At 40.2% G+C, this 17,481-nt stretch overlaps 1 protein-coding gene across 1 annotated transcript in view; it reads right to left on the reverse strand.

Moving 5' to 3' along the window:
- The window catches only part of WNT10A (Wnt family member 10A), a 62,755-nt gene that overhangs the window by 20,955 nt on the left and 24,319 nt on the right, over positions 1-17,481 (reverse strand). The window contains exon 3 of the mRNA XM_039365813.1: positions 2,478-2,854. Within this exon, the coding sequence (XP_039221747.1) occupies positions 2,478-2,854 (377 nt within the window). The remainder of the gene's footprint in view (positions 1-2,477; positions 2,855-17,481) is intronic.

A 17,481-nucleotide genomic window follows, 5' to 3' on the forward strand; every position in this document is an offset into this window, starting at 1 on the left:
CACTCTGGAACAGATGCAGGATTCTACAGCTCTTAGATATGAAGATTATGTTAACAACTGTCACTTTATTTTAAACTGGCCGGTTCCTCAATTTTTTTCTGGGGAAAAAAACTAATCAGATGGAGCATGAAGACTGATAGAAGGCATGAGAAGTCTTTGCAGATTATCTATTTTCCTCCCCATCTTATATCATCTAATTAATAATACAGTATCCCCTTTAATAAATCAAAGCCCATTATTTATATTGTCTGAGTTAATCAATAAATCAAACATATTCATTATATATATATATATATATATATATATATATATATATATATATGTATATGTATATGTATATGTATATATATATATATATATATATATATATATATATATATATATATATATATACGGTTAAAAAGGTTAAAAATATGAACCCTGGGAATATTCATAGTGAAGAAATAAAATGAGCACCAGGGTAATAAAAACTATAAAAGTTTTTAATTAATTAAAACTATAAAAGTTTAATTAAAAAGTGCCAAGCTTTCGCCGTCACCTGCCGGCATCTTCAGGGCTAGCGCGCCAGAGAATGAGAGAGTCCTTTATAGGCGTGTCAAAATTTGCGCCCGGCTCCTTGATCTTGTTATCGGGCCTGATTGATTCAATTGCGTACATTTAACCTGTTTTTACTCAGTTCTGTACTGGGACTCTTGCAGTACAGAACTGAGTAAAAACAGGTTAAATGTACACAATTGAATCAATCAGGCCCGATAACAAGATCAAGGAGCCGGGCGCAAACTTTGACACGCCTATAAAGGACTCTCTCATTCTCTGGCGCGCTAGCCCTGAAGATGCCGGCAGGTGACGGCGAAAGCTTGGCGCTTTTTAATTAAACTTTTATAGTTTTAATTAATTAAAAACTTTTATAGTTTTTATTACCCTGGTGTTCATTTTATTTCTTTACCATGAATACCCCCAGGGTTCATATTTTTAACTTTCTTAATCATATATATATATATATATATATATATATATATATATATATATATTCTTTTGGGTCTAATTTTTAAGTATTAAACAAATAGCATCATTTTTGACTAATTTCCAAATATTTTAAATTTAATGACCAAAATTTCCCTTGTCTCAACTTCTCCCTTTGACCCTCTAATAATTGGTAATATGAAATCCCCACTAATAAATCAAAACCCCAATTTTCTTCAGCCTTATTCTGGCTTTCTTTCTTTGCCAACTAGCCTCCCATGTCTACGCTTTTAAATCATCAAATAGATAACTTTTAGGAAATAGAACAAGATTATACCAAAATAGATAAGATGTATATTTTGAATATTAGATTCTGTTATGAATTGAGATAAAGGAAACTTTGGTTACCTGGAAATTATAAATGTCAAATGTTAAATTTGAATATTGATGGGAAACTAAAAATTGGGAAAAACTAATACCAGGACATTGATTGAATGTAAAAGTAATTAGGATATGTATAAGCTAAAAATTTATTCATAAATGTAATAATGATATTTTTATTTAGTTGATATAATAAGAACTGTATTAGCTTAAATATGAGATAGTAGCTATTAAAGGAAAAAGAGAGGAAATATTTGAGGTTGTACTTTGAGATTTGTACTAAAAAGTTTTATATGCTACTGAACTATTGATTAACCCAGCCACCACGTTGCTTTTTAAATACCCAAATGTAAAATTAGAAATTAATAAAAAATAATTTTTTAAAAAAAGAAGTCTCTGCAGGCTCACTGGCACCCACAAGTTCCCAGTTGAGGCTGCAGGTTCCCATCAATTTTTTTTTTCTCAGATGATATCATTTTCCAAAATATTTCTGGGTAATAGAATCTTGAATGGTGAGATCTAATTATTTGTTCCTTTCCATTTGATAGCAAAGAAGAATGCCCAGAACTGGAGATTAGATTGGGACAGGAGCCACCGCTGGTAAAAAATCAGCACAATGCCTTAAAACAGCATCAGTTTGCACTGAAAGCTGATGGGCTGCCTCCTTCGCCAGCTTCATGCAATTATATTTTAAAAAGTATCTACAATATCCTGGCCACTATATTTCTTGTGGTCCCACCACCCACATCAACTCAGTATGAACTGGGTGAGCAGGAACTTCTCTTCTCCCTCAAGAGCGCCATGATCTACTGATTTTCTTTCACTCCCTCAGAAACCTTTAGAAAGCCTTCTCAGTGAGATGATGCCCAGATGTTTTAGACCATGTGTTTTTCAAACTTGCCAACTATAAAATATGTGGACCTCAACTCCCAGAAATCCCAGCAAGCAAGTTGCCAGATGTCTTAGACCATTTTTTTTCAAACCATCTTAGAATATATCATGCTCATCATAACTGAGCAGGGAATTCTGGGAAATACAGCCCCATGTACAGTATTTAGGGGGCATCAAGAGGAGTTTGACAAGCTGAAAGCCTTGTCTCCTTCCCATTATATTACTATGCTCTTTTTACTTACCTGCCGGCCAACACGGTTGTTGTGAAGCCTCATACGGGATGGGAGGTCACGATGGATCTCCCGAGAATCTAGGAAGTCCTTGGAAAATTTCTCCCCAAAGTCCACATCAGGACTGCAACCCCCCCATTCCCAGGAGTCTTGTAGGCCAGGGGCCTCATCTGGCAGGTGCTCCAAGTGGACGCCGTGCATCATCCCCTTGCCACGGTTCATGGCCTCCAGTTGGAGGCGATGAAGTTTGAGGCGGAAAGCCTCTTCATCCCCTCGGCGCTTCTGGTCACAGCCACAGGCTTGCAGTTTGCCCAAGGAGCAGGCATTGGAGACCGCATGTACCACTCCTGCAGCTGCAATGGCATAGACAAAAGCACTTTCACGGAAACCTGCAAGCAAGCAACATAAACCGTGTTATTCAATCTCTGCCACAAAGCTCAAAAGTATTACCCTCAGTTTTAGTGCATGGGTATTTCTCAAACAGCATTAATCCATGCATGGGCATCTGCTATCTTACCCATGGGCTTACTTTGCTTATCTCAACACCACAAGAGGGCCAGGTTGGCCTGGCGATTAAAGTGTTGGGGCAGCACTGGGGAGACCAGATTCCACTGTCAGTCACAGAAAGTTACTGGGCAACTTATAGCTAACTGCTTTCTCTCAGCCAAACTGAGATTATGAAGGAGGAGCACTGCAGACTTTGCCTTGAGCTCCTCTGCAAAGGCAACATATAAAACTTTTGAATAAAATGAACATCTGAGGGCCTAGTACAGGGGTAGGCAACCTTGGCTCTTTTATGACTCGTGGAGTTCAACTCCCAGAAAGAGCCAGGGTTGCCTACCCCTGGCCTAGTGAGTCCTCCTGCTATCAGATATTGAAGAACCAAATATACTTTCCAAATTATAGGATTTTTGCAACATCGGTCATTCTCCAGAAACTCTTAAGGCAAGCACAGTCCTCCTCTTCCTGTATCATTTAAAATTCATAATTTCTGCTTTTCATGGTGAACCGGCTAAAAGTCAGAAGAATGAAATGCAGAAAATACTTTTAATGTACAGAGAAACTGTGCATCTCTCAGATAGATAGAGGTAAATAGGATAGATGATAGACATACAGATAGACAGACAGATTATCTATCCAACATCCAGGACATCTAATATCTAATATATTAGGTTTGTTAGCATCTGGGGAGAGGCCAAATAATATTATGGAATTTTTATGGAACTGGGCTGCAAAAATATGGAGCTGTAGTTTGAGTCCAGAGTTCACTCATCTAATTCCTTCATCTTCAGCTCTCACCTCTCTCAAAGGCACACTCAGACAAACAGGTCAAAACACCTAGGTTAGATTGTGCTTGGCTTCCCCCCCCCCTCCATCCCAGAGTGGAATCCCATTATTTCCTGCTTCCTGTTCTAATTCCTGTTCACAACAGTCACTGTTGCAGTTGCAGAACAATTTTCACTAGCCTACTTGTCCAAACACATTCATTTTCAAAGAAAAAAAAGAAACAAGTCTCTTCAAATTTCTGAAAAGAAAAAGAGCGCCAAGCTTGTTCCAATTTATAATTTCATTATTGCTTAATTATTTTTGGAGACGATCTCTCTTTATAGCATGATAGATTGAATTGGAATGCTTACCTTGTCTTGCATTTAGCATAGTTTTACACAGGTATTATTTGAGAACATTATCCCTCCTATTATTTATATTACAAATGCCCACAGTACAAAACCATAGCTTTTCCCCCCCCAACATGCATAGAAAGATACATGAGCCTGCTAGCCTGCGGCTGAGCTCAAACTGCCCCCCACCAAAAGCCTTCTGTGAATACATCTAAGGGCTAACAGGGATTGAAGGTTTAAGCTAGGGGAGAAAGACCTGGCTTCCTCCAATACTATATTATCCTTCCAGTCCATTTCCCCCCATGATGATCCTTTATTTAACTGGGGGGGGGGGGAAGAGACACTGAAATAATGCAATCATAATTTTATTCTAAGATTTAGAACTGGAGAAAATTCTTGTTAAAAAAAGGGTTCCTGCTAGACCAGGGGTCGTCAAACTTGGCCCTTGTATGACTTCTGGACTTCAACTCCCAGAATTCCTCAGGCAGGTACACTGGCTGAGGAATTCTGGGAGTTGAAGTCCAGAAGTCATAAAAGGGCCAAGTTTGACGACCCCTGTATTAGATAATCCCTTTCTCCTGTCATCCTTCAGCAACTAGCATGATATATTAGATTAGGTCCTCTGTATCAGCTAACTTCCATCCAACTGCAAAGATACATCAGCAGATTCTGACCTGCCTGCAGTATTATGGGTTATAGCCAGTCTTTCAAAACTGCCAGGCAGAAACCAACAGTATCCTTAGGCTAGATCAGAGGTAGGCAACCTTGGCTCTTTTATGACTCATGGACTTCAACTCCCAGAATTCCTGAGCCAGCCAGGGGTTGCCTACCCCTGGGCTAGATCCATCTTTCCCTCTACATCTGTCTATTGAAGGGAGCTACCTGCTGCTTTTCAAGAAAACATACCTGCCATTAATACTCTCACTGAAAAAATGCACACAGTTTTACAGCAATCAGAAAAAACCTTGTGCCACAGAGCAAAGTATGTACAAGCAATATTTTTTTTTAAAAAAAAAAATCTGCATGAGAATTGCAAAATTATTTTTTCTTCAGTCTTGTGCTCTAGAAACGTTCCAGTAATGTTCTTCATTAGTGAAATGAGTCATGGATAAAACACTGCCATGGCCTGCAAAAGCTTCTAAAAATGCCATCGTGACAGGCAGGAAAATTCTCTAAGCAAGATTGCAGCTTCTGATGCTCCAGGTAATATAATGTATGAAACTCCAAAGAACCATTAAAATAGGTTTGTGTAGGCTTCCTACATCTCCTGGGGGAAAGGTAAATTATGCACTTGCAGGGATTCTTTTCACAGAAGACAAAGCAATACCTTTGAAAAGAATTTATTGGGAACAACACTGGGAGACTAAGGCTCCTTCAGCCCAGTTTCTGGGAGTTGTATCACCAGAGAGGAGACCAGGATGTTGCAGGAGACGTCTCCTTGATTTCAGAAACCAAGTTCTGGAGGCAAGTTAATGGCAATTACTGAATTGGGACAAGCAGCCATGACAGCCTGAGAGGGCAAGTGAGGATGAGGAATCTTAGGCACCTTGGAATCTCACTACTGCAAAGCTTGCCAACATTAATTAGAACATATTTCAGGCTTTGGCATTGTTTATGCTCTAAAGCAGAAATGTCAAACACAAGGCCCGGGGGCCGGATGTGGCCCACGAAGTGAGGGAACGGCCCCCGCTGCCTTGGCCCTGGCCCAGGCTGGTCGGGAGCCAATGTACAATTTTGTGGTGGCCATCTTGGCACTTGCACTGGTGGACCATGCCTTGGCACTTGCCCCAGTCCCACCCCCTTCTGCCAGAGACCCTCAGATCTGTCCCACTCCTGCCCAGGCCCCCATAGGCAACCTTGACGTGAATGATGTACACACCACCCAGTAGGCCATACCCACTCCATTCATGGCCACCCAGTAGGCTGCACCCACTCTGGCCATGCCCCCCCATCCCCCCAAGGCAACCACAATGCTGATGCGGCCCTCAGTGAAATTGAGTTTGACATCCCTGCTCTAAAGATACATTGGAGTCATGCAAGAAGAAGCTATAGGCTGCAGTCTCCAAAGCCCAGCATTATTTCAGTGTGCAAGAGGGATTTCCAGTGGAGCAGTGATCAATAGGAGAGAGCAATTCCTGCTCCAAATTCTGCTGCCAGAGGATGTTTCAAGTTTTGAGCTCAAACACAGGTATGTGCATGCGCACACCCACCCACCCATGACAATCTATCTTACACATATGAACTAGTTTATGAACTACATAGCACAGATAGATAAGACCTGATGAAAGAGAAGCTGTCTGTGTATTTACAGGAAGGTTTTGTGGCTTCCATTTATAACATGAACTTTTCAACAGATTGTTGATCCTTAATTACAAAAGAAAGTAGGCTTGTTCCTCTTTGCCAAAGACTTCATTTTGATTTAACTACGGTAAGTATTAATGCAAGGCTGGACATTATAACTAACACATGTTTAATTTAAGTCACGTACTACCTGAGTAATGGCCAACATCACATCATCCATCAGAGGGAACAATGTACAAAAAGCGAATCCTGAGTAACACTGGAACAAGTAGATCAGAGGTGTCCAACCTTGGCAACTTTTAAAACTTGTAGACGTTAGCTCCCAGAATTTCCCAGTCAGTCAATTCCAGCAGTTGAAGTCCAGAAGTCTTAAAGTTGCCAAGGTTGCATGCCCCTGAAGTAGATCATTTTATAAGCTGTCAAAAGAATAATAATGGCCCAATGGACAGCTGTTGATACTCTATTTACTCATCTAAGGGGCTTTTCAGCATGCAGATCCTTTCACCCCATCCCTTTTCTTAACTCAGACAAAACGACATACTATACAGTATAAGTCCTAAACTGAGCTCTGGGTGGCTTGTGCTATAGTGCTTTCCTGCATTTTATTTACTCATATTTTACTAAGAGGTCATAGGATGCTCTCATTCATTTGCAATCTGGGGTCTTTTCCTAGAACTGCTTCAGTCTTTACTGCAGAAAACCCAGCCTTCTTGAGAAGAAGCGAAGAACAACAACACTTCAATCGATGTAGCTTTCAGGTGGGCAACAAGGCAGGGAGGAGCTGAACCATTCCGAGTCGAGTACAGAGTCACTAGGAACTTTGCAGTGAGCACCATTGATCAGCTGTGTTGATGTTGTTTGTAACTGTTTTAATTAGTGCCAAAATGTGTTTCTGGACGTAGTTTGAAACATTTCACAGGCCCCAATATGCAAGCATGGAGTTATAGCAAAGGAAAAGATCTGTGTTGTATCTCATTTGTAGTCAAAATGGTTATTGGGGAGAGTGCGGGTTTTCCTTTTGCTTTTCTTTCTCTCTTGCTTTCACCATTAGCCACCTTAAAAAAACAATATCTCTAAATTATCACAGGACAATTGAATTACCTAATGTCATTTTCTCTGTGCAGAGGGGAGAATGCTGCACTCAACTGTCTTCCTGCCAAATTCTACAATAAAGTCACCCATGATCTCTTGAGCTTGAATGTTTTAGAAAGTGAGAGGGGGGGGGGGGATCCCAAAACGCAAACCTTCTGGCAGTTGTGTCCTTTGCCAATTGTAAATTCAATGCTATCCAAACATTCCTGGCTCTGCACTATCACCTTAATTCAAGATGAAAGATAGATCCTTTCTGGGTTTTTCAGTTGCTGTTTCTGGCTACAGCTCCCTCAGTATCTGAGGTCCACTCATATTCAAGCACTCACAAAGTGAGATTTCAACATCTATTGTTCCATCTGTTTCACAGTCTTTAAGATCTCAACTTTTTTGTTGCTGTTCTTATTGTTAACTGAGTGATTTCAGGGCACATGACACAGTTCTCTGCTAAAGCTAAGCAGGTCTGGTCCTGCAGGCTGCTTAGATGGAGATTCAGCCTGCCTGAACCACTATAAGCTTCTTAAAGAACTCTGGCTGGAGGGAAGGCAGAATGAAGAAAGCACATTAATATTATTGTAACAAAAATTATTATTATGGATGGCCATTGTAGAAGATTCTGGGCAGCTTATGGTATCCAAATATTCAGTTTAAAAACAGTTTAAAAAACACAAGGCAAGACATGGCAGCCCAGATTGAAAACAATCACACCAATAAAAACTTGAAAGGGGTTCAACAGATACATTGCCCCCAGGCCTGGGAGTAGAGCTAAATCTTAGGGGCCTTCCAGAACTCTAGGAGAATCAATGCTATATGTATCTCAGGCACATGCTGATCCAGAAGATGGGCGCCACAGAGAAAGCATGCTTTCTCAGACCCATAAGATGGCAATTAATGGGACCTGAAATGCATCCACCCTGCCTGAGCACACCCACTCTCCAGAAACATCTGGAGAGAGGTTGCCCCTGAAATAACCAGGCCCTATGCCATGTAGGGCTTTATAAGTAACAACCAGCACTTGAATTGTACACAGAAGCCAATTAGCAGTCAATTCAGCATGCAGAGCAGCAATGATACATGGGCATGATAAGTATCTATTATGTTTCTGCTGCTATGTTTTCAAACCAGCTATAGCTACCACATAGAGCATATTGTAACAGTCCAGTTGTGAGATCTAGTATCAGTGTCTGTCTGAAGCCCACCCCATATTTAGTACTAACCATTAGAAGAATCTACTTAATCAGTGGTGGGATTCAAAAATGTATGGATGCCATTCCGGAAGTCCATTCTGGGCCTGGGCAACAAAAAATTAGCTACCAGTTCTGCAAAGTGGTGCGAACTGGCTGAATCCTACCACTGTACTTAATTCCAGAAGTCCAAAATAATGGTATTTATTTAACCAGATTTCATCCTGCCAAGAGCAAAGAGCAAGAGGTGTCATTGGGTGACTGATGTTTCAACTATCGCAAACTGCTTGAATGATGGTCAAATAGGACCTGGGGGAGGGGGAGATCCAATACAAAAACAAAAGTTCGTAACAAAAAAAGATGAAGAGTTTGCACTCTCTTAGTGGAGAGGAGTTGAAAACCACTTAAATTGAAAGCTTAGGAAAGTTAATTGGATTGTAGTGATTTTTATTAGCTCTTGAAGGATAATATTTGCAAGGCATTCAAGATTCAGGATTCTTGTTCAAAAGTATAGCAAACATTCTGCTATTATTGTTTAATCAATACTGGCAAAGCAACATGATACAAGCATGATTTTCCTACCACTGAGTTGTATTAAACAGCTTAAAATTGAAGAACAAAGTAAGATCTGGAAAAGTTTAAAATTTATCCTGTGCAATTTAATCTATCCTACACTCCATGCCTATGTTGCCTAAAGTAGCTACAACATTCTAAAGTAGAAACAACATTCTAGCCTGGACTACAAAGGAAACATATTACAATAGTTGAACTTTAACAAAAAAAAATCTCTGGGGAACCAATGGTAGTTCTCCATATCTCATTTATTTTGTTCCTCAATCACTAAACCAGCAAAGGAAGATGAACTAACCAATCTTTCCATCCCATAATCCTCTTGCTGGGCATTTTAATAATATTCCTATTCATTAGGTTTCAAATTGTGAGACTAAACATATTTTCCTAAAACATGCACAAGTAATCACATAATATGCTCTGAATCATATCTAATGTACAGACTATTTTTTAATAATGTCCCATGGTGAATCCACGGTTGCTCAAACAAAAGAGTCCTTTCTAGATCGAAATGGCATAAAACCCTTGGAAACAAACATACGAACTGTCAGAACCACAGATGAAAATCAGATTTGAATATGAAGAGCAAATACAGTACAGTGTATCCTTCATTTATGTTTGCTTTTCATGAATTAGTATGATCCAAAGATTGATTCCAGTCTAAAGAATGCATCTTCTGATATGGCTTCAAGGTTTTGTTAGGTTGGCATTAAATTCAGCAGAATAATGTTAATTTGCTATACAAAATGATTTGGCAATTTTGAAAACATGGCAGTATTACAGCACAGCTGTGACTTGACAGAACACAGTTAAATTCTCTACCTCAAACTGTCAAGAAAAGCTCCTGATAACTTTTGCATCAGAATCAGTATGAAATCTAATAATAAAGGGACGCAACTGATATTCTTATCTAAAAGTTTCAATGCCTCCTTCACAAACAGGTTTGAATCTTGTGGCAGCCTAGAAAGGTTTTCAGACAAGGAAATAGCAAGGACCAAATAACAAAGGAAGAAACAACATTCTAGCCACAAAAGCAGCCTTAATGTATAGCTCAGTGGGCAGAAAACCAATAATCTCTCTCTGTGTGTGTCTCTCTCTGTCTGTCTGTCTGTCTGTCTGTCTGTCTGTCTGTCTCTCTCTCTCTCTCTCTCTCTCTCTCTCTCTCACACACACACACACACACACACACACACACACACACACACACACTCACACACACCCCATTGTAGGATAATCCTTATGACAGGGGAGGCCACTGTTGTGCCAAAAATCTACATAGTGCATTTATCCACCCACACACAGTATACTTACTTTCAATGTGACACAAGCAAATCTTCTAGCAGAGAGAAATACCCAGGCATACAGGGAAGAATACGCCTTACAGTAGCAATCCCACAAGAGATCCTATGTGAACTGACACCCAACTTAAGAAGAAAAAATAATGCAGCAGGAAAATAGAAGAGGGCAAAGTGAGTCCATGTCACAGGAAATGTAAATGCAGCCCCATTGGCAACAATATGCTGAGATGGAAAGGAGGACAAGATAGAATATGCTCATGGTAGAGTATTGTAAAGTAGAACATACTTCATCTTCATATTCGGTTGTCCCATCCTGAAGACATTTAAGGTACATCACAGTTGAGGTGAGAGTTCCCTATCTGCTAAATATCAGGAAAAGAAGGACTCAGTTGAGATAGTTGCCACTTATTTTGAACTATACCACAGTAGAATTTTGATAGCCTCTCAAAAACAGCATTTGCTTTTGTTTTTGTAAAGACCCGTGCTTCCAAAAGAGATAGACAGCTTGCCTAATAAATGGGTAGCCTCCCCTTTGCTATATATCTATCTTGGAAATGCTTGTCCCTGCTCAATTTCTGACAGTTACATATTTCCACATAAGGTAGAGTCCTGGGAGAAAAAATGTGGCAGCCTCCGATAGAACAGATTCTTTAGCTTGTGGTCTGTATAACAATGGAGGGTGATGAGCAAGTGCTTTGCTTCCGTGAATGAAGATCCACTGGTGATTTGCCTGTGGAGATTATTGGAAATTATAACAAAATACAGCAACAGTAATAAACAAATAAATGACTGGGCAGTGAAAAAGGTTTGTTTGATACCAGTTCCAGAAAAGGTGCCACTAGCAGTATCTGATCTAACTTTATCTTCCTTCCATACATTATGCTTGCCTGATATCAGTATTTGGATATTCACCTATCCAAAGGAAGAATACTTATCTATTCCATGTAAACACTATTGCAAACCTCCTTTGCCATTTCTCATACTCCCATTTATGACTCTGTAAGAAAACAAATAATGAAGCTCAGTGTGTGATGCTCATCAACCACAAAGGCTGTGCCTGGTTAGGTTTCTTTTGTGTGTGGTGAGAGTTTACATGCTCTGGGGAAGGATGAGGCTTTGCCCACATAACTTCCCATTCCACCCATGCTCTGTGCCCCCTCTACAAGAAATGGCTACAAAGGAAGTCTAAGCCACAACAGTTTTGCCACTTGGTTAAAGCAAAAAAAAAAAAAAAAAAAAGTGGAGGAAATAGGGTGGTCAGAAATCATAGTTGTTCTGGAAGTCTTGGGATGCTTAAGGAAAGAGGATATTTGAAATCTGACAAGGCTGATCACTCTGCTTTGCTCCTGAAAAGACACAGCTGCTGCTGCAGAATAGAGCTCTGAGCAAAGATTGCCGTTACTCATTTTCAATATGAATTTGTTGTCAGCCCTTCGCTGGTTTCGAAAAGCAACTCCTTTCACCAAGTGCCCCATCACCAGAGTTCTTTCTGTGAACTCAAGGCTTGAGCCAGAATAAAATAGATCCAATGTATTTCCTTGCAGGCTCTTGCAATGCTGTCTGGGAGGGGTTAGTTCCCGAGCAAATCATAATCCTAGTCTTCCATACTGGGGACAGAGAAGGACAGTAGGCAAGGAGCCATTAGGGCCAATCATCTGGCCATTTTCCTTTGTTGCAATGATACTGTACCATTACCACATGGGGGAAACATTTTCTTGAGTGAGGGGACAACTTCATCCAAGTTTCAACCCCTTCCCCATCATGCCTGCTTTACCAGCGTTCACGCTTCCAACTGTATTTTGTGTTGAAAATGTAAAAACAAATCAACGCTAGGTGGAATTCACAAGCATTCCACTGGTGGGTGGAGTTTAATCCAGTCCAGTAGCCATTTCTTAAATACGGTTAGTCCCCGATTAACGACCACAACTGAGCACAAAATGTCTGTTTCTAAGCAAAACATGTGTTAAGTGAGTTTTGGCCTATTTTACGGCCTTTCTTGCCACAGCTGTTAAGTGAATCACTATCGTTGTTAAGTTAGTAACATGGCTGTTAAGTGAATCTGGCCTCCCCGTTGACTTTGCTTATCAGAAGGTCGCAAAAGGGGATCACATGACCCCAGGATACTGTAACCATCATAAATATGAGTCGGTTGCCAAACTTCTGAATTTTGATCATGTGACCAGAAAGAAGCTGCAACGGTCATTAATGTGAAAAGCAGTCATAAGTCACTTTTTTCAGTGCTGTGGTAACTTTGAATGGTCACTACCCAAACTGTTGTAAGTCGAGGATTACTGTATAGTCAAACCGTAGGCATCTCATGTGGGCATAAATAATTGGTAATTCAATGTCACAATCTCACTTCTCATAAATGATTGCGTGATGATAGATCTGGTAAAGAGCAGCATAAACTGGAACCGTCAGCAAGCAGATAGGCAAACCTGTTTCATCCAGCAAGTATGTAAGCTAGAAAAATGCACACCATGAATCCTTGTTTGACTAATCAATGATCTTATTTTCTTTGTCAAGAGCAGGGGTAGGCAACCTTGGCTCTTTTATTATGGCTCGTGGACTTCAACTCCCAGAATTCCTGAGCCAGCCATGCTGAGGGGACAGGGAGAGGTTTCCAAGCTGAGCCATGCTGGCTCAGGAATTCTGGGAGTTGAAGTCCACGAGTCATAATAAAAGGTTGCCTACCCCTGGTCAAGAGAAAGAGAATGGATGGCGTGGCAGTGGGGTCGCCAAAACCCTCTCCGCAATTTTACGAACTGTCTTCCTCTGAACAGAGTTGTCCATGATTTGGTGAGGTTGTAACTCCCCAAATTCCCAATCACATTATTTCTGGTTTCTGGGAGTTAGAATCCTTACATATCTGACAGATCCTAGATTGGGAAAGACTGTTATGTATCCAAGCTGCAGAAATCCTGGAAGCCGTCCAGCTACTGACTGTACCAACAACATAACTTTGCTAAGACGAAATTCTTGCACAACCAATTAAGATCCCTTCAGTGACACCTGTCTAACATCAACATTGCTGGATGTGTCCTAGCAGATTATTCCCCAATTAGTTCAAGGCTGCTATTAATAATGTCAAAAAGGAGGTGATTTCACTCCAAGGATGCTAGAAAGCTTGCCATACCGCGAATACTTCACCGTTGCTTACTCCTTCCCCTTCCCTACTCCTCCAAAGGCTATGCATACAGCCAGTTGAAACATGCCTCCTGCTTCTCTCCTCAGTCCCTCCTCCCTCTTTTCCTAATTAAACTGCAGGTGAACCCGCCAGGGACTGGCAACTTGCCAGACCTTTAGCTTTTCACAGCAGATCATAACTTGCTTCCCTCCATCTTCCAAAAGAGCCCCTGAGACCTTGATCACTCTAGGTGCATTTTGGAGTGTGTCATCTTTCTGTACTCCAGATGCCATTATTAGCTATGGAGTGCCAATTCATCTTCACTAGCTTGGTGTTTTATTTTGTTTTTCAGTTACAACAAACTTAGAATATAGGGCATCCCTGCCCCGTTTTGCAGAAAAAGAGTGTGAGGCTACGGCCCAGTGCAAACAGCATTTCAAGTCATGTCTGGTAGTGGGACCCGTGTCTAGGCAGAGGTTTAAACATTCCAGCCTGAAAGGAGCTGAAACCAAAGCCAGATTAAAGGACGAGCCCTAGGCCAAATTGGATTTAAGATATCTCTCTCCTTGGTATGGCAGCACACCCTCTACTCTGATGCCTTTGAGGAAGACACAGCGTGGCCCTAGGGAAATCATAACAGAAGATGTACGTGCCTAACGGGATCACGGGTTCAGTGCCTGAGGCTCCAATAACAGGCAAAGTCACAATGATGGTCCAATGGTTCTGCCCTTCTAGCCAGGCAGCTCTACCAATGGTAGCTTCCACAGAAGTCTTCAAAGTCCACTACAAAATGAGGAAAAGTCTCAGGTCCAGGTAGTCCTTGACTTGCAACCATTCGGTTAGTGACTGCTTGAAGTTATAATACAACTGAAAAAAGAATTATGACTGGCTTCATACTTATGACTGTTGAAGCGTCCCATGATCACGTGACCAAAATTTAGGCGCTTGGCAACTGGCATGTATTTATGATGCTTGCACTGTCTCAGGGTCATGTGACCATCACCATTTGTAACCTGGCTTCCAACAAGCAAAGTCAATGGGAGAAACCAATTCGCTTAACGATCGCATAACAGCTGCACGATTCACTTAACTGTGTAAAGTGGGGCAAAACTTACACAACTGCCTTGCTTAGCAACACAAATTTTGGGCTTAATTGTGGTTGTAACTCGAGGACTATCTGTAATGGGTCACAGCTAAATGTACACAAAAGAAAAGTAAGGAATGTATCTTTGCAGAATGAGGGGAACAACTATTTCACTTCTCTATCCATCCATCTCCATTTCTCTTATTCTTACTCCTATTTCCTCTGACTCTCTATCTTCCTCCTTTATATTGTCTCCCTTCCACTACCATAAGAAGCGAACTGTAACAAGGGATCTGCATTACTGTAAATACATAATATCAAACTACAAAACTAACTGTTGGGAAGGGGAGTAGGAACAAAAGAGAAATCCAAGTTAGGTTTGTTTTTTTAAAACTGAAACATTATCTACTATTAACAAAGGTAAAGAATATTTGTCCTGGTTGCCCCGTTGTTTCTTATTTGCATTTTTCTTCCTTCATACTATATTTCATACTAAGAATAATACATATTATGATTACTATACATTATTATACACAAATTTTCCACTTTTGACCTTTCCACATTTATTCTCCTCTATTATTTCTAGTCTCCAACCAGTCATAGGACAAATATTCTAAAGAAGAATAAGGGGGGAAATGTACGTAATAGAAGATTACCATTACAAAATCGCTGTAAAAAAAAAGGAGGAGTATACACTGTGTGTGTATGTGTGTTATGTTTTGTTTTGTTGGTTTAAAAAATAAAAAATTTAAACTAAAAAAAAGTAAAGAAAAAGATGGACAAACAAGCAACAAGATGAAGGAATAGTAAATGCAAAGACTTGGTATCTGCTTCCCTTATTCTGTCTAAAGAGGGATTTCCCACTGTTTTCCAGTTGATGGTTGACTTGCGCTATTTATTCTCTGTGAAAGCCTGAAAATTGCTTCAGTAGTTTGCCTTTTGCACAAGACCAGAGTGGCTAACACTAGTATGTTTCACTTGCATATCCTTTCACAACTGTTTCCACATCACACAAAAAGGAGTCATATAAGTACAGCACCATATTGTACAACTCAACTCTTCCACCTTGCCCAAATTTCTGAAATCTTACACAGAGAAGAAAATACTTTACTCTGCATTATTCTGGCTTTATTATTTGTTCTACGAATCCTTTTGCTCTTGGAAATAGCACCATTATTCCTACTCTTCTGATGTCAATTTGTGCTTTGAATTGCAAGGAATTTTGAGGTGCCACAGTCTCATTTATAGGCAGCAAAAGGAGATTCATAACTGGTTACATGCAGAACAGAGGAAGAGTTTGTGACTAGAATTTTGCTCTGTCACGTAATGCTGCCTCAAATGGAAGCCCTGCAGCATGGATCCAAAGAACCTACCCATTTCAAAGATTATCTGAACAAAATATAATAATAATGGTTTAGATATAACTATGAAACCAGGCCTGGAGCTATAAAGCTCTATAAGCCAAGCACAAGAAGGAAACAAGAGGAGGGAAAGTATCCATCTACCAAGGCTTTTCCCCACATGTGCCAGTAGAAATCCAATGACATCATGATTCAGCTAATGTGAATTACGTAATTTGTATCTGTTGCACAAGATACAAATGATGCATTATATGTGATTTGTATCATTTGAGCTGTGGCACGTGTGATATTTACCTTGCCCATCCCAAGGGCACCCACAGTCTTTCTAAAAAAGAACATTACAAAGTTGAATAATTGCAATGAATCCTAAAGCACGCAGAATGACAGAATAGGTTCTACCACATTTGCTCGTCGTTCTGACTTCTATACATATGTATTTAGGAATCCATCCCATTTATAGCTTGTGCTGTAGAATATATCAAGAGATTACATTTTTAAAAGGCATCACATAAAAAACACATACATTGTTAAAGCTATCTAACTGTGCTTCTCTTGGCAGGGAAATTCTGATCAGATTTCTACGAGATCCAGTGGTGGGATTCAGCCGGTTCACACCAGTTTGGCAGAACCGGTAACTAATTTTTTGTTCCCAGGCCCAGAATGGACTTCCGGAAGCGGCATCCACACAGAGAACCAGTTGTTCACACATTTGAAACCCACCACTGTCGAGATCCCCTTGCCGAATTCAGCATCTGAGGTCAAAGTAACCATGAGTTGGATCTCAAGAGAATTAATTGTATGTTACATGCAAATATATAAGACTCTATCAAACTGCTGAAGGAGACTTTGTTATTGTGATGGTTGGTCACAAAGTTAGCCAGATATTTAGCCTGGGTTTGTCATTTTTATCCACCTATCGAATCCTTCCTAAGAACCTGAGACAAGCAGATGTTGTTATAAAATGTTGTTATAAAAATAATATGAAAGGTATCATCACAGGATGTAAGCTGTTCCAAATAATAATAATTATTTACTATTATTGTAATTATTACTGTTGTTATTTCATCATCATCATCAGGTTCAATAATAGGTTTAAGCTACTGTTTTTATTCTCCAATCCCTGCAAAGTAGTGCTGAAGCTAGCCCGCTAAAACTAAAACTCTGAGAGCAAGCATGGAATCCCATCATGAGCCAATCAGTGTGAAGAATGTAGCCTTGTGCTACAGCTGCACCTGGGGTAACAAAAGTCCTTTCAGCCTTCTGCTTCCCCAGGATCAACAAAAAGAGGCAAAATAAATTGCTAGCTTCCCACTCTCATCTTTTGCTAGATCTGGTGCTATGAGCAAAATGCTGTTAAGAGTCTCAAGAAGATCTTCTTCCTAA

This window comes from Crotalus tigris, unplaced genomic scaffold, assembly GCF_016545835.1.
Source record: "Crotalus tigris isolate CLP2741 ecotype Arizona unplaced genomic scaffold, ASM1654583v1 scf7180000020184.803716, whole genome shotgun sequence".
NCBI classification, from domain to species: Eukaryota; Metazoa; Chordata; class Lepidosauria; order Squamata; family Viperidae; genus Crotalus; species Crotalus tigris.